General features: G+C 36.1%; 1 protein-coding gene across 2 annotated transcripts; it reads right to left on the bottom strand.

Annotated features, from left to right (window-relative positions):
* Positions 1 to 2,130: 2,130 nt before the first annotated feature.
* PSMA8 (proteasome 20S subunit alpha 8) lies at positions 2,131 to 25,836 on the bottom strand. 2 transcript variants are annotated; one of them, XM_087818613.1, is made up of 7 exons: positions 24,856 to 25,836; positions 17,467 to 17,593; positions 13,202 to 13,368; positions 10,323 to 10,445; positions 4,909 to 5,028; positions 4,730 to 4,792; positions 2,131 to 2,683 (listed from the first exon to the last, which is right to left on the bottom strand). In XM_087818613.1, exons 1-7 carry the CDS (start codon positions 24,955 to 24,957, stop codon positions 2,591 to 2,593), a joined length of 795 nt encoding a protein of 264 aa, XP_087674739.1. In that variant the 5' UTR covers positions 24,958 to 25,836; the 3' UTR covers positions 2,131 to 2,590. The 2 variants fall into 2 exon arrangements, with proteins under 2 accessions (XP_087674739.1, XP_016051402.1); XM_016195916.2 differs by having other exon boundaries at positions 13,202 to 13,326.
* Between the last annotated feature and the right edge of the window lie 739 nt (positions 25,837 to 26,575).

The raw sequence follows: 26,575 nt of genomic DNA, 5'->3' as shown, positions 1-26,575 counted from the left end.
AGTATGATGTCTTTTAAGACAAATCTGTCTTGTTCATTTTTGGTACCTGGAAAAAAGAATGTTCAATCAGGGATGAATAGTAGGGGAGTGACACTTCAATTTACCCTTCAGAGGGTTTCCCAAGGTCATATTATGTTGCATAACAACAAATTCTCTTTTCCTAGAAGTCTCCCATTTTTATTAACCAGGGTCTGAGTCCAGTTTCAGGGGCTCTGCAGGTAGTATATATTCATGGAATATGTGGTGTCTTTTCACCACTATAATGTTCAACAAGGGCCAAAGAGATTAGGAAGTTGACTTCTATACCAAATGATGCTCCCTTATTTAAGATGGGGTTTTGTCCTGATAAAACCATTATAAATTGAAAACTTGTTGAGTCGAAATGCTTTTAATACACTTAATCTACCTAACACCATAGGTTAGCCTAGCCTACCTTAAACATAAGTTAGGGACTATCTGTAGATGATTCGTCTCCCCCTTCTTCTCAATATCTGCTATTTGCAAAAATCTGCAGATTAACTCAGCTCAACGAGCATATATTAAAGTCTCAACAATAGGCAAGCTGTGGAAACAATGATGAAAAAGATATGGGTCACAGCCCTGCTTCTTGAGGAGCAAGTTTCATAGGGAAGAGACACACAGCTTCACAGCACTAATCCTGATTGTAATTATAATTATTTGGGTTTAATATCTGCCTTCTCACACAACATTGTAATGAGGACAAAAACTGAATGTACTTTAGTACTGTATCTCTAGCAATGAACAGTGTCTGTCACCTAAAGCACTCAATATAGCATGATGAGTGCCAACAAAGAGGCACACGGGAGATGCTAAGCCACTGTCCCGAGTATCAAGGTTTCCCAGCGGGTCCACTGCGGCACAGTAGGGTAATGCGAACATCCTGCCCCTCCGTGTGTTGTATGCACATGCGTGTCGAGACATATCTTCAGTGGGAGATGATCTGATTATCAGTAGTTGTGGAGTTTTTTCTCCCAAAGTGCTAAAATTTTGTTTAGTAACCTTCCGCTTGGGAAGCGCCTTTGCTTCTGGATAGCTAAGCAGGGCCAGGAGGTGACAGGGAACAAGTTTTTGGCTTTCATTCTAAGTTTTAAAGAGGAGGGGTATAAAAAGAGCCATGGTTCCAATGAAACTAGAAAGGCAGTCAGGGCATAAGTCAGAGTGGAATACAAATTGCACATTCCACCCTAGCAAATGCCTACAGTCTATGTCAGAGGAAGTGAAGTGCAGCATCAGGAGGCCACAGGAATTTGGCCCACGATGAAAACCAGTGAGGTGGCCTTGTAAGGTCTTTGCATCTCATAAAATTCAGACTCTGCTCTATCCTTTGCCCTTACTTCAGAGCACTACAGCCACCAACGGCTTAGATCGTATGGCTGCTTCTTTTCCAAGCTGACTCTTTTCTTACCATCTCCTCTGAGCTTTTCATTCCTTTGCAAAAATTCAACCTCTCTCCTCCCTATTTTCAAAAAGAACATTTTAAAAAAGAAACAAAGCTCTGAAATAATAAGGTAGATGGCCTTTTGTTTTTATATCTATTAATATCCTTTGCTTTTAAAAACATAACTTCAGCCTGGCTGGGTGTGGCTCAGCGGTTGAACGTCAACCTAAGATCCAGGCGATCGGGGTTCGATTCCCAGTCAGGGCACATGCCCGGGTTGCGGGCTCGATCCCTAGTTGGGGCGTGCAGGAGGCAGCCAATCAATGACTCTCATCATTGATGTTTCTCTCTCTCCCTCTCCTTTCCTCTCTCTGAAATCAATAAAGATATATTTTTTTAAAAAACCAAAAAACCCCCCATAACTTCAGTACAGGCATTAAGCAATTTTTTTCATGGGCCATTTGGATTAAACTCCCTCCATGGGGAGGGATCATTTTTATATTTATTTTGTTCCTCTCAGTAGCCTAGTACAATGACAAGCACATAGTAATAAGACTCATATATTTGATGGAATATGTCACAAATCTATCACACTGGATACACTTGATAAAATAAAAATTGAAACTAAGAATTCCATGTATTCATTTCTCTCCTTATAGTACCCTGTTCAGATGATATACTGCAATTTATATAATGAAAAAGGTAAAACAAATTGATAAAATATTTAAAAAAGACTGAGAAAATTTTGACAATTCACCAACATAAGGGTATTTTTATCATTCATTTAGAAATGCAACTCAATATTATATTCAGTTTATTTTTGAATAGCTATCTCTCTACCTGACAGTCAATACTCAAACGTACCAAATTATTCATTTTTTAAATTAAAATTTTTTCTTAATTTGCATATTTGAAGAAATATAACACACTAGACAAGTTATAGAGTATAGTCTCAGACTTATGTGGCATTATGACTACTTTCAACAGTAACTAAAATCTTTTCAAAGAAAATCTTCATATTAATGTATGTCTGTCCATGTAATAGACTACAGAGAGCACACATCTGGCATTCTCAAAACAGCACATAACCACTAATGTAATGCCATAAGTCAACTTATTGCCTTTAAAACTTCACTAAATAATTGCACGGAGTACAACGGAGGGTTAAAAGCGCCCGTGTTCGCCCTAGAGTTAGACAGCCTTCTTTGACTTTTTCTTCTCCGCTTCTTCCTTTTCCTTTTCTATTGCAATGACTTGTAATTCAATTTCTTTGGCACTAAACATCTGAAAAGAAAAAAGATTTTAAAACCAAACTGCAATTATACCAATAATTTCTAAATATTTACAATATGAAAGAAATGTATTATATCTTATAAATTTCTATTTTCTATTTATAACTTTATACCTTCAAATATATAATGAAATGTTTCAAAAGGTTCAACAGCAACATATTTATAACTATGAACAAAAACCAGAACTCTATGACATTTCCAGTACTGTTGTGCTAAAAAAGAAAGCAGGGTAAAATGTGATATTGCATTACATAGCCTATATAAAACTATAACTCTAAAACAATTTTAATGTAAGACTTATTCTATTCATGAGCAAATAACTCATTATTGAACTCCCCTTAGCCCCATCTGACTTTGTGATTCTCTGTTAGGGTTTGACTATTTTATCAGCTCATAGATTAATCATAAAAGATCAGGAAAAGATGATTTACACTGCTTTATTTACAACTCCCTCACTAAATGCAAAGCAAAGCAAAAATAATTTTTCTTTTATTTAAATCATTTTTATTTAAAATCAAAGATGGGAGCAAACTGCTCAAGGCCATACTGTTAAACAAACTGATCTGCTAGAACTTAAATCCAGATCTACCCAACTCCAAAGCATGTGCTCTATTTGCTACACAGCCTATCCTGAACACCATGTGGAAGGGTAGTATAACTTTGCTGCCAGGACACATACTATCCTACTACTACTCATAATTAAAAAACATATATATAACTCTTTGTGTAGCTATCCAGGTGTGTATACAATATATGTGATGGGGCTGGAGAAGTGAGTCTGGTCTCAGTGGTTCTGTGTCCCTGTGCTATTGGCACATGTGTGCCTGGGCCCTTGGAAGTAGGGGTGACAACAGGCCTAGTTCCAGACTCTGCATTCTGTGTTCAGCATCTTGATTATTTATGTGGGGCCATGTAGGGGAAGACCCCACCACCCTACCTCTATTTCTCTAATTCACTGAAACTTTGCTGCTGCCCCATCCATTGGTTAAATAATAAAATATGGGAATGTGGTGTCATAACAACAATTACAACAAGAAGCCACCTCCACCAATACAAAAACAAAAACAAAAACCCCACTGCTCCACACATCACAGGTTTCAATACTACCTCCCTTTGAAATATTTTCCTTAAAACAAAAGGTAAATGTAAAATAATTTTTTAGCACACTTTTCATATAGTTTTCCATGCTTTGAATGCTTTTGTAGACTCTCAGCTAAAGGGAGCTAATTGGCAAACTATACTGTAAAGTTCTACCTGATGAACAATAGTGAACCATGTTTCAAATGCTCTTTAGCCAATGAATCTTCTATCATAAAATTCAGAACAATTTATCACATTGTTCTGAACAATTTATTTTGTGGTCCAGCAGTTTTAACCCACAATGGCTGACAAAAGATATACAAATAATAGTGTTAGACTTGCCACAAAGAAATATGGAAAGATGATCATACTAGGTGTTAAAATTTAAGTCTTAACAAAGTGGCTCAAGGCACTTTTAAGTGAAAAGTGTAGAAAATAGATAAAAACCAGTAGGCAATCAAGAATGGGTGGAGGTTTTTTGACATAATAAAGGATAACATTGTTAGAAGCCTGGATGGCCAACAATTATATAAATGACAGTTGAATGACACTAGCTGGAAGCATATCTTGATTTCGGAAGATCTAAAAATATAGAAAGGGTGACTGCTCTCTATATGGTGCCAGGGATGAATCCCTATAGGGGACATGCTATACTGACCTCATAAAGGACTGACTCAGTAGGGGTTCCTACTTATACGAACGCATACTAAATGGGGTAGTTCTATTTATGGATCTCAATACCTCTAGTCTTCATAAAGGGTTAGGGATGGGTAACTGCTTGCAATAAGCACATACAAATTAGTGAGTATTAGCCTAGAGAAACAAAACAGAAGTTGCCATAATGTCCATGGAGGCGAAGGGAAGTTCAAGGCTTATAATGATGACTCACAGGTGTCAACATTTTAACTTTTGTCAAAATATATTACAGATATTTCTTGCCATTTGGTTAATGACTTACTTTCAAAGGTTGGTTTCTTTTTATTATAGCAAGGTCAATGTTTTTTCCACCAGACTGGACAACCTAATGTAGAAAAAATGCAACATTAGAATTACTTCAGGAAACTCTGTGGTTTAATAAGCAAGTAAAGGAGAAAAAACCCCTGTGCTTTTCTGAATATCCTTTATTAGATCACTTACTTCTAGCAAAGCTCTTATTGCTAATTTGATAGCTTCATTGTCGTTAGCTATAGCATCTTCTGTGTAATTCTTTTCTAGAAATTCTCGGACAGTTTTAGCACTTCGGCCTATTGCATTTGCCTTGAAAAATAGAAGATAACTCTTAATGTCACTGCAATATGAAGGAATTTATGACTACTAAGTGAAGTTTAAAGATTTACAGTTTACTCCAGTATTTCTTAGCGTAATTCCTCAATGAAAATTGTAGGTGTGAAAACTTAGCAAACATTTCAGCAGCTCATTCGGTCACTATATGAATAATCTGTAGTGATGGCATGAGTAATTTTCAAATATACCAATGTTTTATACTGGCCAATGCTTTTTGTTGCTTTAATAGCTCCCAAGTTCTTGATAGCTGGGAGAGATTCAAAGAGCTTAAACTCCATTAAGACGCGGAGAGGAAAGGAGGTGTGACTTTGCAGTATGGTACAAAAGGAAGAAAGATGAGAAAAAAAGAACATCAACATGAAGAAGAAAGCTGTTTAAATGAACAGGACTGTGCATCACATCCTTAGAACTTGGAATAAAGTATACAGATTATTAAATTCATTATCTTTGACTTTATAAGAAAGAAGACCTTCTTCTGTTCCATTCTCCACTTTTCTATACTCTTCAGAATTTTTCATCAAATGAAGGAAAAGGCAAACAAACTTCCCTGGCTTCATGGCTACAGGTAGTATATGGCATGTTCTTTTAATTCGGTTTAAATTCCAAACTAGTACTAGTGACGATAATGATGATGATAACAGTAATTTACATTAACAGGGCACTTCTGTGCCAGGTACCACGTTATGCATTTTACAAGAATTATCTAATCTAATCTAACCATCCCCCAAACAATTAAATAGGTAATATTACTAACCCCAATTCATGGGTGAAGAAATGAAGGGCTCGAAAGGTTAAAATGAGCTTTCTTAACCTCAACACTATTGACATTTTGGGCCAGATAATTCTTTGCTGGGGGAAGGGGCGAGGGCCTGTCTTGTGCATTGTTGGATGTTTAGCAGCCTCTATCCATTGTATACCAGTAGCACTACCTACTCCACTTATGACAACCAAACATGTCTCATATATTGCCACATGTCCCTGAGGGGGACAAAATCACCTTATTTGTGAACCATTGGCTTAAGTAATCACGCCCAATGTCACATGGGGGGTAAATATGCAAAACAGTCCCTATTATTTATGGATACTTCCATGTGCAGTGAAAGTGTAAAGTTATGCATTAAAAAGATAAACATCAAATTTAGGAAAGTGGTTTCCTGGAGCAGGTAGAAGGAGATGTAGTAGGAGGGGAATGAGATTAGAAGGCTACACAGGAAGCTTCAATTACATTAAAGCTTGCTGGTGGTTACACAAATGTTTTAAGTATTATTTTCATTAGTCTAATATTTCACTTAAAAAGTGATCTGAAGCAAATGTGGTAAAATGTTAACACCTATTTAAATTTGGTGAAGACATGCGTGTATTTATATTATTTTGTATTCTTAGGTATATGTTTGAAATGTTCCACTAAAAACAATCATTTCTTTTAAAGATAAAACTTAAAACTATCCATGCTTCTACCTAACTACTTTCACATTGAGTTCCATGCACTTGTACTTATTCAAGGTCTTTGCTTTTATGTTTTCCACTTTCCTCTACATCATCAAAATTTCCCTCTTTACTATATTATTTTCATAAATTTATACATATTTCAAAACATTTCAGTCATTTGTACTCCTCTCTTTTGCATCCTACATCCATTAAGCGAAGTCTCACACCATTCCTCATCTTGCAAAGTAAAACCAAAATCTAACCACTTCTCACCATTTCTAGCACAGCCAGACTCAAATCACTTAAAAAAAAAAAAAATACTGTTTTACTGATTTTTTTAGAGACAGAGGAAGGGAGAGGGAGAGAAATATCAATGAGAGAAAGACATCGATTGGCTGCCTCCTGCACGCCTCCTACTGGGGATCGAGCCCGAAACCCAAACATGTGCCTTGACTGGGAATCAAATCGGCGACCTCTTGGTGCATGGGGCAATGTTCAATCAACTGAGCCACACTGGCCAGGGTAATCACCTATTTTTATTATATTACCTGCATCCGTCCTTGCCCTCTCCATACATTTTTTTAATAGTAGCCAGAAGGAACCTTTAAAAAAAGTTACTTTAATGTTTCTTTTTTGCTAACACTGACTTCTGGTCCTGCTTAGAGTAAAATTTACAATCTTACAAAGGAGTAGAAGAAAGGCTCTCCATGATTCCCACTCTTTGCTCCATGGACTCCTCTCTTATTTCATGTCCTACCCACTCCCGCCACTCTCCTTCCATCCATTTACTCCTAAAACACACCTAGAAGCCACATTTCAGAGTATGTGCACTTGCAGTTCCTCTGTCTGGAATCCCCAGATATGTTCACATTTTGCTCCACTCCTATCAGGTCTCTGCTCAAATCCTCTTCTTCCCTGACTACCCTAAACAAAATGGCACCTCCTCTCACCCTCCTCATCCCCCTTATCTGACTTTGCATTTCTCTAGAGTAGTATGTCTGAAATTTTAATGTGTGTAGTAATTATATGGGGGTCTTGTTAAAATAGAGATCCTGATTCAGAAGGTCTGGTGGGACCTGCTATTTTGCATTTCTAGTCAGCTCCCAGGTGATGCTGCTGCTGCTGGTTCCTGACCCACACCTTGGGTAGTGTGTGTTACTATCACAATCTAACATACTATGTATTTACTTGTCTTCCTGTCACTCTAGGATGTAAGTTCTCTGAGAGTAGACTTTGTCACTGCTATGCTTAGTGTCTAGCACATATTATGAGCTTAATACTATTGCTGAATGAACAAATCCTGCAGTACTGTCAATCTTAAAAACCCCCACACACCTTCCTTGAACACATATTCTCCTCTAGCTACTGTTCCATTTCTCTGCTCCCTTTATAGCTAATCTCCTTTTAAAAAAATATATATATATATATGTCTTTTATTGATTTCAGAGAAAGAAAGGGAGAGGGAGAGATAGAAACATCAATGATGAGAGAGTCACTGATTGGCTGCCTCCTGCACGCCCCGCACTGGTCGAGCCCGCAGGTCAAACCGCAATCTCCTGGATCCTAGGTCGATGCTCAATGGCTGAGCCATGGCGGCGGGGCTATAGCTAAGCTTCTTAAAGGAACTATCTTCACTTCCTCCCTTCTTACTATTTCCTTTTCCTCAATTTTCTATTTTGACCAATTCAAACCTATGAAAAGCTGACAGAACAATGAACAGCTAACTACATACCTTTTTACCCAGATTCATAAATTGTTAACATTATGAGAGATTTGCTATATCTCTCTCCATTTACTTACACGTACACATGCACACATTTTTTATGTTGAAGATGTCATAACATTTCATCCATAAATACTTCCATCTATCCCCTTAAAACAAGGAAGTTCTTTACTATAACACTGTAATTAGCACATCCCGAAAACTTAAGACCGATACATACTATTACCTATTATATTTAATATTTCTAGTTATCCCCAAAATGTACTTTGTGACTGTTTTCCCCCCATTCAGGATCTAATCAAAGACCTTGGGCATTTGTCTTTTCTAGTCTCCTTTATTTAAAAAAATTTTTTCCTTTTAGTCCTCACCCCAGGATATTTTTTCCATTGCTTTTCGGAGAGAGTGGGGGGGGGGGAGAGAGAGAGAGAGAGAGAAACATCAGTGTGAGAGAGACACATCGACTGGCTGCCTCCTGCACGAGCCCCGACCAGGGCCAGGGACGAGCCTGCAACCAAGGTACATGCCCTTGGCCAGAATGGAACCTGGGACCTTCAGTCAGCGGTCTGATGCTCTAACCACTGAGCAAAACCTGCCAGGGCTTTCTTAGTCACCTTGAAACTAGAAAAGTCTCCTCGTCTTTTTTGGTTGTTCAACGAACATTCTTAAAATGTCTTGTAGAATGTTCCATTATCTGGATTATCTGATTATTCCCTGTTGACCAGATTAAGGTTAAATCCAATGGCTAGAATACTGCAAAGGTGATGCTGTTTCTTTTCCATTATATCACATCAGGAGGCACATAATGCCAATTTATCCCATTATATGTAAGGCATATAATTTTTCTAAATAATTGACTTTGAAATAAAAAATGCCTCTCTGTGTATCCTCAGGGAGCAACCAAATTAAAATGGAAAATTATGTAAACTTGGAAATTGTTGTTATGAAACTGAAATGAAGGGCAATGGAATGATAGAGAAAAACAGAAGATGGCAGACTTCAAAATATTTAGAGAGATTCAGTGCAATAATTTGTTTTGCTTCTGGGACAGATTTGGAGGCACAAGAAACCTAGTGCATGTGAAAGATTTCTAACTGGCAGAAAAAAGTATGGTATTTGCAGCAGGTAAATTCATTGCTCCTGATTACCAATTAGACTGTGCAGGTAGCTTAAAAGAAGATGTGCAGCTAACACAAGCATTCAGATATTTGTGGTAAGAACATAATCCACTGTTTTACTGGATTGGTTTAATTGGTTGGTAAAGTAGTATGAGTACAGTCAGCCCAAATAAAATACTTTAGTTAATACAGGCTTAAAAATCAAGGCAATACTTCCCCATTAATTTATCTAGATGTTAATAATAGTAAAACAAGCTCTTCATGAAATTATTTTAACGCCTAGGTAAACTTTTAACAGAGTCAAAATCACTTATATCAGATTCTGTGGGGTAGTCTTATTCTTACATATGAGAATACACAAAACTTCACTTTTGAAAACTGCCCTAGATTTAGCTAGGCCCTAGATTTCTGTGCACCATTAGGTTTAAGTGCACCAGTAAACAAAGTCAGCAGTTGGCTTCTGAAACAAGAATAACCACTTACCCAAAAAACAAACTACTGCAGGAATTATGTGGAGATAGTTGCAATATGCTGACATGCAAGTATAAATGCATAGTTTGGGGTGCTCTGACTCTTCTAGAGCAGAGGATGCATTAAATATTTCAGTATGGAGTTTATAAGCTCATTTAATTCTTTATTAAAAGCAAAAACACTACATACTTCTACTCAAAGCAAGCTCCATATGATACAGCACTAATCTGAAGAATGAACGATGAACGGGAACTGGATATTTCTCCTACAGGGCCATTTGCATACACTTAGGTTTATCACATCTTTTCAAACATAAAGAAAAGACCCTGTGATTAATAAGCCAAAGTATTTCTCTATCCATCAAAAACCATTATAATTGCTGACTAGCTAAATGGTTACATAAAGTTTCTACCACCATCAATATTTTAATGTAATGTAATTTTTTGGTGACATTCTTGAAAGCAATAAAGCATTTACGGCGAATATATTTATTCAACTTCTTTTAATATATTAAAAAATTCAAGATTCACCTTCCAAGCATGATAAGTACCAGAGGGATCGGTCTGATATAATCTTGGGATACCATCATCATCAAAACCTACAATTAAGGCAGAAATACCAAAAGGTCTTCTTCCATTGCTCTGAGTGTATTTCTGAAAAATAAAATGTTTTCATAACTACTTTCTGTGTAGGCTATACAAAGGCCATACTATTATTTATCAAGTAACAAATTCCAATAGTAATGTGTTCTTGTCAAAATGATCTTTATTGATTCTCATTCTGTATATCTTTAAGATCCTCTTCCCTGACTTTCTTGACTAACCTGAAATCCATGATGAAATTTTAAAAAATGTACATAATCTATAAAATAATATCCTAAATTTACTTATATAAGGTTTTAAAATTGTTTTCTTGTTGATTTATGTACATTTTGTTAACATCACAAGGTTGCAATATTTTTAATACAGCAGAGAACTGTATTTCACACAGTTTTGGTCCCCAGTAAAGCTGATTTTAGCAAGCTGCGCTTTGGCACCACTCCTTGGTTTACTTTGGGAAACACTACAGTTATTATTACTATCAAATATTCTTACTTGATAGTATTATCTAGTATATTCTGTCCACTATATACTAAGTTATTTCTAAATAAAGCCCAACGAAATTTCTTTCAGTTCTAAAACATGAAAATCTTTGTTTCTCTTGAAGAAAAAGCATGCTTTTTCCTCACAGACAACAGGGCACTGGAAACCAATTGTAGTTTTTACTTCAGTGCCAGGAACTTCCTGGATTTGTGCTCCAGGGAGTGGGATTCACACTAATTCTGAGATTGGTGCCCCTAGAAGTTGTGCAAAAGGCAGTCCTGACAGAAAGCTCAAGACCACATTTTTAGGAACTTTTAGGAATTGTATCTAACTTTGTGGCTTGAAATAGCTTTATACTATATACTAAGCTTTCTTCCTGGACCTGTCTATTATATGTTTTCTTAATTTTTACATTTTATTATATATGTATTTTAATAATCCAATTCAAATTATGGATACAAATAACTGGCTACACAAACATAAATTAACTCTTAAAATAGGGTTTATGTCTTAATTTCTCTGTATCTCCTAATGTTCCTAGATCACACCAAAGTATGAAGAAGATTATTTGTAAATATACCTTAGAGGACAGAACCTTTTACTTTATTTGCTTAATCAACCATTTCTTAAAAATAAAAAAGTAATACATGTACATGGTTAAAACAATTTAAAAGTACCAAAGGTGTATCTAAAGCATATCTCTTTTTTTCCCCAGAATCCAGGACCCCCCTCAGTGGCAACTTCACTGTTACAGACTTAAAATGTATATTTCTATAAACGTTCTATGCATTACCTTTATATTTCTAGAAGAAAACCTAAAAATTACAATTGGGAGTCTTGTATACACAATGTTCTACACCTTGTTTTTTGGTGGATACCTATATAACCTCTGGGAAAATCAAAGCAAATAAAAAAAGCAGAACAATATTAAAATGTTGGATTTTCCTGCAACATAAATTAAGTTTAACAAAGAGGGAAATTTTTAAATAAGTATGTAATTTAAAACTTTAATATATAGAAAATATGATCTATAAAAAAATCTCTATGTGAACAAATGGTAAAATCCATGCCAGAAGTGTTCTACATGTTTTAAATGTATTCAGTCATTTACTCCAACTCAACAGAGCAGGTATTGCCGTAATGCTCATTTTATAAATAAGAAAATTGAGGCAAATCAGGCTAAATAGTTTGTCCAGAGCACTAACTATGTTATACTTATTTGCAAAATAAAAGAAAAATGAAAAACCAATGCTGATGATTATTCAGGGATACATTTATGCATTGTTCGTTGCACAATAAAAACTGGTTCAATTTTTTTAAGAAAGCAATTTAGCTATATATAACAATAATCTTAAAAACAATTATAATCTCTAATCCAGCAATCCCATACTGAAAAGTAGTTTAATATAATTTTTTAAATAAAAATAAAAGCTGTTTCAAATATAATGTTATCAAAGTAGCAATTTGAGAGCCAGCAAGTGAAAGAGGAAATGAGAAAATGAAAGAAACTAGAAACAACCTAAATAATTATAGATAGCAACTAAAAACAAGCCATACCTCTGAGATATCCAAACCACCACAATAAATAGTATCACAATAAAGCAAGTCTTAATATCTTTGCTAGTGGAGAGTCTTACTTTATAATAAACGCAACATGTGTGAAGTGCAATAAAGCAAAGCACAATAAGATGAAGTCTGCCTGTATATAGTTATATAACAGGAGTGGGGATATCCAGCCCGTGGGCTGTCCCTGCCAAGGCAACAGCAGACAGGACTCAAAATTCAGTAAGTTGATAATTTTGTATGGTCTGCAAATGATGTTATACACATCCAAATGGCCCTTGGCAGAATAAAGGTTCCCCACCCCTATTATATAAGGACTATATTGACATATATAAAAACACATAAAATAGTAAGTGAAAAAAATATTTTTAGACATCATGATTATACTTAATGTACTTACTCATGGATTCAGAAGTCATACCTGAACTTGATCAGTTGTGTTTAGGTTTGCAGGTGAAAGAATCATGGGTATTGCTTTCATAAACTCTAAAAAATGGTTCTCATTAGTCTATCTCCAGAAGTGAAGGAATCCCCTTAAAAGATTATATTTCTTGCTCTTTTTAATTTTAATATAATTCCCAGAACTGATACTGACTGAGATTCCTAGTGATCAAAGCAATCTATTCACTGGAGTAACTGCGAGTATTAAGTATGAGAAAGAATAAAGAATTTAGTAGATTTAATAGACTAAATGAAGTATTTCCATGATTAGACCCATAATGGTAAAGGAGAAAACTAAGCAACTTGTTGCTATATTGGCTTACCTGTTTTAAGGATGCTATGAAGCGAGTTATATATTCTACAGTGACTGGGTCCTCAACTGTAAGCTTATGACTTTGGCACTCCACACGGGCTCTGGTTATTACTACTCTAGCATCAGCAGTCAGTCCTATAAAAGTAGTTGATACATTATAAAAATGACTTTTTTCATCTTCGAAAGGGTTTTTTAGCTACCATAAAAATCTTTCTTATAATGTCCTTTGGGTCTCTCAATGTATGTCCATTATAAAGACTTTGTAAAATTCTTTGTGAATCACTCATCCCACATTCTGATTTATTTCCTTCAGGACTTAATTTGATGTACTTTTATTTACTTTTTAAAGAAAATGACAGGTCAGTGGAATTAAGTACATTTTACACTTCTGGGCAATCATTACCATCCATCTTTAGGACTTTTTTATCTTCCCAAACTGAAACTCTGAATGCATTCAACAATAACTTCTCATTCCTTCTGTCCTAACATCTGTTTGCAACCACCATTCTATTTTCTGTTTCTACTAATCTGATGACTCTAGGTATCTCATATAAGTGGAATCATATGGTAATTGTCCTATTGTGAGTGCTTATGTCACTTAGCATAATGTCTTCAAAGTTGACATACTTGACTAATTCCTGATAGAGTAAAAGCTTTCAGTCTTTGAGTATGATGTTCACTGTGGGTTTTTGCTATAGGGCCTTTATTATGTTGAGATGATTTTTTTGTATTCTTAGTTTGTTGAGTGTTTTTATTATGAAAGGTGTTGAATTTTGTCAAATGTTTTCTCTACATCAATTGAGATAATCATGTAGTCTCTCCTTAATTCTGTTAATGTAGTACATTATGTTGATTGATTTTCATAAGTTGAATTATCCTTGCACTCCAGGAATAAGCACCTCTTAGTCATAGTGTATAATCCCTTCAATAGCTGCTGAATTTGGTTTGCTAGTATTTTATTGAGAATTTTTACATCAATATTTATAAGGGATATTGGGCTATAGTTTTCTTGTGGTGTGTTTGTTTGGTTTTGGTACTTGGGTAATGCTGGCCTCATAGAATGAGTTTGGAAGTGTTTTTTCCTCTCCAATTTTTTGGAAGACTTTGAGAAGGATTGGTATTAATTCTTCTTTAAAAGTTTGGTAGAATTCACCAGTGAAAATATCTGGTCCTGGGCTTTTATTATTGAGCGTTTTTTTTGTTTGTTTGTTCTTTTATTGATTTCAGAGAGAGAAGAAGGGGGGGAGGGAAGGAGGGAGGGGAAGAAAGAGAGAGGTGAGGGAGAGAACTGAGAGAGAAGCAACTATCAGCTGCCTTCTACATGCGCCCTGACTGAGTATGGAACCCACAACCTAGGTATGTGCCCTGACAGGGAATCGAACCTTCACCTTCTGGTGTACAGGAAGACACTCCAACCGAGTCACACCAGCCAGGGTTTATTGAGAGGTTTTTGATTACTGATTTACTCTTTACTGATTATACATCTGTTGATATTTTCTATTTCTTCTTAAGCAACTTCAAGTAATCTGTGAGTTTCAAGGAATTTGTCCATTTTTCTAGGTTATCTCATTTGTTGGCCTATGACTGTTCATAGTATTCTCTTATAATCCTTTTTATTTCTGTGATATCATTAGTGGCATCCGTCTTTTCATTTCTGATTTTAGTTGAGTCTTCTTTTATTCTTAGTCCATCTGACTAAAAGTTTGTCAATTTTGTTAATGTTTTCAAAGAACCAACTCTTAGGTTTGTTGATTTTTTTCTATTGTTTTTCTATTCTCTATTTTATATATCTCTGCTCTAATCTTTATTATCTCCTTCCTTCTGCTAGCTTTGGGTTAAGTTTCTTCTTTTTCTAGTTCTTAAGATGTAAACTTAGGCTGTTGAAGTATTTTTTTAAATGTAATTATAACTATAAATTTTCCTCTTAACACTGCTTTTTCTGTTTTGTATATTGTGTTTTAATTTTCATTTGTCTCAAAATATTTTCTCATTTCTCTTGTGATATTTTTCTCTGACCATGGATTTTTAAGGAAAAAATTGTTTAATTTCCATGTATGGATTTTCCAGTTTTCCTTCTGCTGTTGAATTCTAGTTTTATTCTCTTTTTTTAAAATCCTCACACGAGGATATTTTTTCCATTGGTTTTCAGAGAAAGTGGAAAGGGGGGGGAGAGAGGGTGAGAGGGAGAGGGAGAGGGAGGGAGAGGGAGAGGGAGAGATATCGATGTGAGAGAGGCACATGGATTGGCTGCCTCTCGCTTGAGCAGCCACCAGGGCTGGGGATTGAGTCTGCAACTGAGATATGTTGCAGAATAGAACTCTGGACACTTCAGTCCATGGGCTGATGCTCTAACCATGAAGCAAATCAGCTTGGGCTAGTTTTATTCCCTTTTGATGGAAATAACACTTTGTATGATTTCAATCTTTTAAACTTTGTTAAGTCTTGTTTTGTGGTAAGATAATTTCTTTTCTTTTTTTTTTAATCCTCACCCGAGGATATGTTTAATGATTTTTAGAAAGAGAGGGAGGGGGAGAGAGAGAAGCACTGATGTGAGAGAACCATGGATTGGTTGCCTCTTGTACCCACCCTGACCGGAGATTGAACCCACGGCCTAGGTATGTGCCCTGACTGGGACTTGTACCTGCAACCTCTTTTGATGTACGGGACAAAGCTCTAACCAACTGAGCCACCTGGCCAGGGCAAGATCATTCATTTTTCAAGACAGTAAAATGAAGATTTCTTTTTGCTCAATAAGGTTTTCAAAAATTTTTTGCTAATAAGGTTTTTAAACTTCAATATAAAATTATGACTTGAAAAAACACAATTAGAAAATGAGCAAAAAACAACAATAAAAGAAACATGTCTTGTTTGCTATACAGATGCAAATAAGCACATGAAAATATATTCAACATCATTAGCCATGAGGCAAATGCAAATTAAACCCACAATGAGTTATTACCACACACCTATATAAATGTCTAAAATAAAAAATAGTAACAACAGCAAATGCTGCTGAGGATGCTGACAAAAATGAATCATTTATACATAGCTAGAGGGAATGTGAAATAGTACAACCATTCTAGAAAACAATTTGGCAGTTTTTTATATAACAATGCATGTATTATCATATGACCCAGCAATTATACTTCTGAGCATTTATCCCAAAACAATGAAAACCTATGTTCACACGAAAATCTATACATAAAAGTCTATACCAACTTTATTTGTAGTAGGCAAAAACTGGAAATATGTCCTTCATATTGTTAAAAGTGGCACATCCATATCATAGCATACTATTTAGCAATAAAAACAACAGACTATTGATATATGTGACAATGTGGATGAATTACAAGAGAATTATGCTGAATGAAAAAAGGCAATATTAAAAGGTTATATAGCATATGATTCTATTCATACAGCATTCTCAAAAATGACAAAATTGCCCAGCCGGTAGGCTCAGCGGTTGAGCATTGACCTAAGATCCAGAAGATCACAGTTCGATTTCTGATCAGGGCACATGCCCAGGTTGTGGGCTCGATCCCCAGCGTAGGAGACAGCTGATCAATGACTCTCATCATTGATATTTCTATCCCTCTCTCTCTCCCTCTCCTTTCCTCTCTCTGAAATCAATAATGACATATTTTTTAAAAAATGACAAAATTATAAAGATGGAGAATAGAATAGCTTACTGGTTGCCTGAGGTTAGAGATAAGGAGGAGGAATAGCATGGGTAGCCTTGTGGTGATGTAAGGGTTGTGTATCTTGATTGTGGTGATGGCTACATGAATCTACACATGTGATAAGTCTAATAAAACTACACACACACGCAAATGATTGCATGTAAAATTGGTGAAATCTGAAAAAAATCTGTGGCTTATAACAATGTCAGTTTACTGGTGTTTGAAGATGTTACCACTGAGGTAAACTTGGTAAAGGATAACAGGGACTACTTTGTGATTTTTTTAATAATTTCCTGATCTAAAATTATTGCAAAATAAAAAAATTAAAAAGAAAACAGCTAACTAAAATTACAATTAGGATAATGTAACGTATACCTTCTGACATTTATATTTTATCAAAGCTAACTATCAGAAATCCTGGTTTACAGAGTTGTGATTTTCCAGAAAAGATAGGGTACATTGTTTGTGTTTAATAAGAAACGGAGTATAACTCCATATGTTGTATAAATACAGCACCACAAAAACTGTAGTGGGACCAAATGTGTTACCGTACTACATAAGATACTCTATATCCTTATAGTAGGTCCATAAGTACCTGCAAAAGCCATGCAGACATGGTCATCAAGGGCACAAATTTTCCTTACTGTTCTTTCATCTTGAAGCTTGGCAACAGATTTTTTTTCTACCCCAAGTACAACTATATTGGTACCACGAATTCCAACCTGTTAAGTCATTAAAAATATATAATTAGTTGTCAGTTTATCATTAAATCAACTTATTCTAACACATGACTTATAGGAAAATGCTTTTCCTTAAATGTTCATTGAAAGTGAAAAAGCAGACTTCTACGAAAACAGCTACATAGATCCTGGCTTACTGGAAGTCCATTACTGAAACTCAAAGCAAAAAAGACATATAGGTAGAAACGGGAAGAATATACCATAAATGTTGAAACTATGAGTGTCTTAATCTCATACAATACACCTAAAGATATGCTATCTAAATATAGAACAATTTTAACTAAAATGAAAGATTCTGGGAACCCATGTGGATTCCTTATAGAAAGAGGGCAGGCAGTACCAGTATGGGTGGGAGCAGAAATAGTATAGAAAGTTAAGTAGATACATTCTGAAATCTCTCCCATGTGTCTCACAGCTTGGATGTGACCTCGACTGGAGGTCATAAGCAGCCAAGAGAAAGATCAAATGCCTGCACCCCAGATCATGGATAAAGCCTCAATTCAAACAGGGATATAACAAGAAGAATCACTACTGCTCCTCCCTCCACCCCTTCCCTTGGGAAGGAAGTAGAAAAACGTCTAAAGAATAATGTACAAGAGTAGTAGTTCTCAAATAGGGATTTCTGGGGAAACATGGCCATATTCTTAGGGGTTCAAGAGTAATCTATGAGAATTTTAATTCTGCATTAAAATGGTAATCTATTATTTTGATATTGGTATTTGTACTTATGATTGCCTTTTGGTCAAGTGTGATCATATTGTACTGTTTTATACGACAATAACTAGGCAAAAGGTGTATACTGAATTAGTATTCTTTTTTAAAAAAACTATTTATTTATTTTAGAGAGAGAGGAAAAGAGAGAGAGAGACATCCATTTGTTGTTCCACCCATTCATGTATTCATTGTTTGATTCTTGTATGTGCCCTGACTAGGGGATTGAACCTGCAACCTTGGTGTACCGGGATGACACTCCAACCAACTGAGCTCCCCAGCCAGGGCCTGAATTAATATTCTTGCAGTAAAAATACAGAACAGATTAAATATAGAATTAGACCTGATATTACATCTTTCAATTAAATAAAACATAGACAATTTATCAAAGCTTTTGCTCTAATTGTTCCCTCACTTCATTTAAGTCTGTCAGTTTATCCAAGAGGCGTTCCCTAACCATCCTATCTAAAATCAGCAATCCTCTCTCCAAATCCCACCCTCCTCTAATACACATGTCGAACTTCATACGCTATAGGGCACATGCCTTCTTATCAAGTCATGAGACGTTACAACAACTTAACATATGTTAGGACTCAAAGAAAATCTCAGTATTTTCCTCAAATTGAAATAAATCAATTTAAAATCACTGATCACAAGACAATACAATAATTTTTATAACTCTCAAATAAACAATTTTGACTTAATAAAGAAATTAAAACTCCCAACAGGTTGGGTCGTGAGTATGCCTCTTCATGCAGGCGCTGCCACAGCCTGGGAGCTGTGTGCAAAGCTGACTTTTGAAGGGTTGAGTTACAAGCAGTCCATCCCATCCCAGAGATGGCAGGAAAGGGAGGGAGGGGAGAGGGAAGGAAGGAGAAAGTGGGAAGGGTGGTGTAGATTTGTGTGACTGATCTCAGCAGGAGGTGCAGAGATGTAAGTTGAGAATGCATGCAGTGAAAGCCCTTGGGGCCTCACCCCCCCAAAATAACTCCCACCTTAATCCCTGCCCCTATTGCCTGCTGTCCCCATGGGCTACCTACCCCTCTTCCTCTTCATCCACCCACCCCATTACCTACATGGCTGACCCAAATCCAAAGCATTTTGTATATATAATTTTTTTTTTTTTCTTTTCAAAGAACAAAACAAAATAAACCTTCCAACACATACTATCTAGAAAATGTTTATAATGAAAATCCTAATATCGAAGTCTTTTGGATGTGGACAGAATTATGCTGAGAAGAAAATTCAGAATCTCACTTTATAAAATCAAATTAAAAATTCATTCAAGAAGTTAAAAAAGGGATAAAAATGTTAAAGCTAAGCTCAAGGGGAGAAATAAGGAAAAAGCAGAAATTAATGATTAGGGAGAAAACAATAAAATTGATAAATAATACCAAGAGATAGTTTTTTAAAGAAATACTTTTTTTTTTTTTTTTTAATGTCTTAGTTAAACCAGCCAAAAGGAAAAAAGAGTAAAGGAAATATATTCAAGCAGGGAAAAGTAGGAATTGAAAAATTATAACCCTAAATTAATAAATTTGAAAATCTTACTGAAAGGATGACAGACTAGAAATATTAAAAATTGCCCATACTGACTCAAGAAAAGAAAGAAAAACTCAGTCTCACTAACAAAGGGGATAATTTCAGAATGAACTATTCCTTAGAAAAACTCAAGTGTCACCCTGGCCAGTGTGGCTCAGTTGGTTGAGTGTAGTCCTGTGCACCAAAAGACTGCTGATTCAATCCTGGTCAGGGCATATGCTCAGGTTTTGAGTTAGATCTCAGGTCGGGCTGAGTTTGAGAGGCAACCAATTCCATGTTTCTCTCTCTCCCTCCTTCCCTCTCTCTTTCTCTCTCTCTAAAAATCAATAAAAAAGTCTTTTTTTAAAAAAAGTGTCAGGCCTAGAAGGTTCATGAATGAATTCTTTCTAATCTTCTGTTATGGGTACATTCCCATGGTATTTAAATTATTCTGTGGTACAGATCAAAATGGAAATATTCCTAACTCTTTTTAGGAAAGCTATATAACAATGTTAAAATCTGGCAAATATAAAATTTTCTAAATTAAGGAAAATACCAATGATTTTCACTTAGGAAAGCTGATGCTAAAAATTCAAAACAAAATATTTACAAATAGAATCCAGAGTTACACAAAAATAATAATATACCATAAACAAGTATGATTCATTCCAGGAATTTTGGAATCATCAATAAAAGTAAATATTTTATTTTTAAAAAATATATCTTTATTGATTTCAGAGAGAGGAAAAGAGAGGGAGAGAGAGAAACAAAAAGTAAATATTTTAATATAAATGATAGAGTGGGTAATGGAGATGTTATTTTTGACCTTCTGATTATAGCACTTCAACTGTTCTTGAAGAAATATTGAGTCTTTAGGTGGGGCTGTAATGTAAACCAGTCTATCCAAACTGTAAATCCTTAAAGTTTCACTGGAAGTGTTTGGAAGACAGGATAATTCTTTCTGCTCTAACAGAGTCAAAACAGGAAAGTCACGTCTGAGAGTGAAAGTAATAGGGAGAGAAAGCAAGATATGGAGAGGGAAAGAGGGAGAGAAAGAGAGACACACAGAGAGAGACACACCAGTTCTTCTGACATCCTTTAAGACCCTAGTAGTCATATAATTGAGCCTAAAAACAAAGTTTACCCTGGCTCCCATTGGGTACTTGATTCAACAGGTTCACTTTATTGCTTAAATTATTGTGAGTTGGATTTCTGATGCTTGCAATTTAGTAGTCCTAACTAAAACAATTCTATGGTAAAAATTAAAAGTAAATGATAAAAGCTACAAAGGCATTTCATAAAATTCAATATCCACACCTAATTTTAAAATAACTTTAGAATAGCAGGAAGAATGCTATTTCACACCTTATTAAAAGTATTACAAACTAGCAGATAAAACCACCTAAGAAAATGAATCACTATCCATTCAACTGTTTAAGCCAACAGTTGGCTTTATAGCTTCCTCTCCCACACCATCCATTTCCAATCGATTACCAAGTTTCTGTCCACTTTGCCTGCAAAAGCAATCTACATCTTCCTATCACCACTCTAGTACATGCAACCATCATTTCTTGCCTATGTAACTTAGTAAATTTTCCTGTTTCTACTCCTGCTCCCCACCTTTCCACAGTGCCCCCATACTCCACAGCCTTCCCTCATTCCCCCCAGTGCACTCTAATCTAGTCTGCACAAAGCAGTCATAGTGAGCATTTAAAAATATCAATAGGGCCCTGGCTGGTGTGGCTTAGTTGGCTGGAGCATCGTCCTGTACATCAAAAGTTGGTGGGTTTGATTCCCAGTCAGGGCACATATCCACATTGCTGGCTTCAATCCCTGGTCGGGGCACATTCGGGAGGTAGCTGATCGGTTTCTCTCTCAAACTGATCTCTCTCTAAAATAATCAATTAAAAAAGTTTAAAAATATGTCAATAGGGTTAGATTACTCTCCAGTTGAATATCTTTCCATGGCATTCTACTGTACTTAGAAAATGTTTTTTAAAATCCTCAATTTTGCTTATAAAGTGGGCATGATCTGCCCCCTGCCTACTCTTCAATAGTATATCATTATTGTTAAGCAAGCACCAACCATACTACCTTCTTTCAAGGTTGTCTCAAATACAGTTCTGTTTTCCTCCTCTAAGCACTCACACATGATATTCCCTCTGCCTGAAAAAGTTCTATTTTAGGTCTCAATTTAAATCTCACTCCAAGGAGTCCTCTATTATTTTATAAGCAACCCGTTATGTTCTTGCAATCAGTACATTTATTATTATTTATTTATTCACTGTGGTTATTTCTTAAATAGTACAATCTATGAGGGCAAGGAAACAATTGGATAAATCTAGTAAGCGGGACACTCTACCCAATTAACCCAGTCTCTTCAAGATGTCAAAGACAGAAAAGAAAGAGGGGATGCTACTTAAGAATAAAACAGAGATAACTAAACAGCTAAGTGCTTGATACTTGATATAAAATAAGTATTACTTAAATGTTAGTTTACTGTGTAGTAGAAATACAAAAGGGATTACACCATCTAGATTCTCAAAGCTCTTACTATCTAGTTGATGTGAGAAGACTATATATCTGAAATTAAAGAGACTATTGCGCCAAACAGTAAATATTGTATAATGCTCTGTGTTACAGATTATAAATGCAGAAGAAGAAAAATATCCATGATGACTAGAGTGGATCAGAGATGGCTTTCTGAAGGAGAAATGTGTGATCTTGGAGGAAAAGTAAAGATATAGAGAGCGGCAGAAAGAAAGGTGTTTTCTTCTCTCCCCTCCTACAAGGGCAGAAGCATATATTAGTGAAATCGTGAAGCTGCCCCCTTAATTAAAGACAGTGGGTAAGGATTATGAAAGACTTTGATGGTCAGACTGTGGAGCTGAGATTTGATAAAGTAGGAAATATGGAGCTAATAACAGTTTAGGGTCAGGGAAAGGACTGAATGAGGAATCATAATAAATCTTATCTTTTTCATGAGAATATCATGAAGGATTCATATTTTTCCCAAGAAGAACGGTATTACTTCTCCAAAATGTTATTCAAAGATGTTTTTCATCTATAGAAAAGGGAACTAACAAAAAGAAAACAGGCCTCTTATCTTACTTCATGCTGTAAAATCATCATCAAGGAGGTAAAACCCAAGGCCTCTAATTGTGGCCCATGTAACTTTTTGTTTTACTAAATAGTATCATATTCACATATTGGTCAAAACGGGTCAACCTTCAACCTTGGCTTATTTATAACTCATCATATATCACTTACAGATAATTTTGTGACATATTTTAATAAACAAGTGCTATTATAAACTTTACCCCATGTAAAAGGTCATAGCACCCTCAAAGAAACACAATCAAACTCCATATAAAGATGCAAATTATAATTTCAGAATCCTGAGACAAAACTGTCTTATCCTTCCAATGTATCTTTAAAAATGCCCACTATAGGTATTTTTATATCCTTACCCTTTTACAGCTCATTACAAAGGAACTATCAATCAGTTCTATAGCATTCTAAAACATTTTAAATGAGCCAATGTGGTTTCTTATTATACCCTAGTCTTCTCCCATTACTCCCTTCATTTTAGGCTCTAAAACTTGGGCATTATTTTCTAACCATATGCTTCATGCCATGCTGGGGATTATATAACTTTTTGTTTTTATCAAAATGGTACCCTTTTGGTTTAAGCTACATCAGGCTTTTCTTAAATTTACAATTCTAAAAAAATTACTTACAAAACAGAAGCAAAACTAGTGGGCCCCATTAAATAGAAAAATACTTTAAAAATTATAAGATTCTCTCCAGTGTTTTTTTTTTATCACTTTACATTTGATAGATTTATAATAAAAGTGAATTATTTCCTTCCATAACTAAGTTGGTATGGAAAATGAGAGAAAATACAGACACCACTACAGTTAGAAATGAACTGTGTATTCTCATAGCTGGTGTCTCAAATTCCAAAATGTACAACAAACTACCTCATGAAATTTGAAAGATTAAAAAAAATTGGATCCTCCTGAATCAAAGGCTAGGATTTGGAAGATATGGATAATTGGTCCTTGGTTATCAGAGCATTTTTGTCATTTTTAATTTTTATATACCAGAAAATTATTAAAGATAACTAAAACTTGGCAGGAGTATTAAAACTACCGAGTAAAGTTTTTCAGAAATGTAGATAGGTAAATTTAAATAAGAGTATAATCTCTCAAAGAATTTCAGAACTATTTAAAAGCCAAACCAAAAAACCTGGCAAAAGAGAGGAGATGCTTGGGGCTTAGAGGCTCTAAAAGGCTGTCAAATATTTGGGTGCAAATACTAGGACAGTAATTTTTTTTTTTTTTTAATATATCTTTATTGATTTCAGAGAGAGGACAGGAGAGGGAGGGAGAGAGATAGATAGAAACATCAATGACGAGAGAGTCATTGATCGAGCCCGCAACCCGGGCATGTGCCCTGACCGAGAATCGCCTGGATCCTAGGTCGACCCTCAACGGCTGAGCCGCGCCCGGCGGGGTAGGACAGTAATTTTTAACAAGTCAAAGTGTTTGTAAGTGGTTTAGCCGTACCCTCACCAACAAGGATTTAATTTTACATTGACTTACTCTGTATTGTGATTACACAGCGGCCCCCACGTGAAGCAACTGTCACTTTTCCATGCACATGTGAATTCCCGAGGAAGTGCGCCATGTGCATTCAGGTATGCTGCTACAGGTTGAAAGAAAACTTTTCTTTCCTTATCGTCAGAAACAGCATTAATATCGTTTCTACTGTCAAGGCTCCTAAAAGACACGCACGCACGCACGCCCGCCCGCGGCTATCGTTAAATAAAGACAGTTGCACAACAGAAGCCTATGAAATCTACCAACTTTTACTCCCATCACTTCCAGCCATTTTTACAAGCGGGAGACTCTCCCTTCCTGTCCCCCTACACCTGGGGACGGGCTGGGACAGCGGGTACGAGGGCCTGACACGGGGCGGGGGTGGTGGTGAAGACGTTGCTGGCTCACCGCGGTGGATCCTTTCTTCACCGCTTCCTGGGCATATTCCACCTGGAAGAGGTGTCCATCCGGGGAGAAGACGGTGATCGCCCGGTCATACCGAGACGCCATTGCTCAGGGCCACAGCGATCTCCACTGTGCGTCAGATGCTACAACCGTAGAGTCCCGCGGAGGAACGGCTCCTGTTGCCACGTGCTACCCGGAAGTGCTTAATCTGGGGTTTCCAGGCCCCCCGGCCCGCCCGGAAGTGTCCTTGCGCTCTCTTGCAGCAGGAGCCCGAAGCCATCGCGACGCCCGCGGAGACGGAGTCCTCGTGCCCGCCCACCGAGCGGCGCGAGGCGGTGCGTGCGGCCGGCGAATCCCTCCGCTGTCCGTCCCTGACGGCCGGCTTTCCCACCGCGGTGTTGCCCGCCGGGGGAGGGCCGTGGCAGATCACTCGCGTTATAAAAATGACATCAAAGATTAGGGCATAACGGTGAGAACTTGAAAGAGCAGATATTTGTGCTTTCGCAAACCTGTGGTAAGCTAAATTTCAAATTCTTCCTTTGGCTTCAAATTATACATTCCCTTCTCTCTGTCTCTATCTTGTTTCAATTCGGTGCAAAGACATAATTTTCAAAATAGTATTCTGTGTTGTGCCTTGTGATAAAAAAATACAGCAAATGAAAATAGTTTTTTTAAATAGAGCAAATAGTCCATCAAACTAATGCTAATGACAAGAATTAAGATACTATTTTAATCAAATGTTTGAAAAGCCCAAAGTATGCTCCTTAAAAGGTATCTGCAAATTTAACTCTAGTAGGAAGCTAACCGGCAATATTACTACCTGTGAAACAACGCTTCTCTCTTTGTCCTCGCCAGTAAATCGGAATTACTTTCATATTTAAATTTTGCACACTACAATGAGTTTTTACAAATGTCAATACCCATATAACCATGGCCACAGTAAAGATAGAGAATAGTTTCATCATCTCCCAAAGTTCTCTTGTGCTCCTTTTGGAGTAAACATCCCCCCAACCCCATCCCCAGTCAACCGTAACCTACTTTCTATCACTATACCTTCATTTAGCCTTATCTAGGTTTTTACATAAATGGAATCAACAGTATGTCTCCTTTTATGCAGCCCAATGTTTTTAAGATTCATCCATTTTGTTGGATAATAGTTCTGTCCTTTTCATTCTTGAGAAATATTCCATTGTAATAATGTGTCATAGTTTATTTATTCATTCACCTTTGTTGAATATGTGGGTTGTGTCCTAAATTTTATACTATTTTTATGAAAGGTGCTACGAATACTCAAGTCTTTGTGTGGGCAATACATTTTCATTTCTTTGGGGTAAAGAGTAAATACTCAAGAGTGGAGTTGCTGGGTCATGCTTAACTTTTTAATAATCACTGTTTTCCACTCCCACTAGCTATGTATGAATGTTCCAGTTGTTCCACATACTCTCAGTAACTTGATGTCACTAATTTTAGCCATTTAGTGAGTTTGAAGTGGTTTTTCGATGTAGCTTTAATTTGCATTTGTGATGATTAATGAGAGAGCAACTTTTCATGTATCTGTTGGCCATTGATATATCATTTTGAAGTGTTTAAATCTTTTGTCCATTTTTGTTAATAGAGTTGGTTGTCTTATTGAGTTGTAAGAGTTCTTTATATATTCTGGATAAAACTTTTGTTTTTATGTTTCATAAGTTCATGTTTTCTCCTAGACTATGTCTTGACTTTT

The sequence above is a fragment of the Miniopterus natalensis genome, chromosome 7 (genome assembly GCF_054644295.1).
Source record: "Miniopterus natalensis isolate mMinNat1 chromosome 7, mMinNat1.hap1, whole genome shotgun sequence".
NCBI classification, from domain to species: domain Eukaryota; kingdom Metazoa; phylum Chordata; class Mammalia; order Chiroptera; family Miniopteridae; genus Miniopterus; species Miniopterus natalensis.
This window is presented reverse-complemented; position numbering and strand designations above follow the sequence as displayed.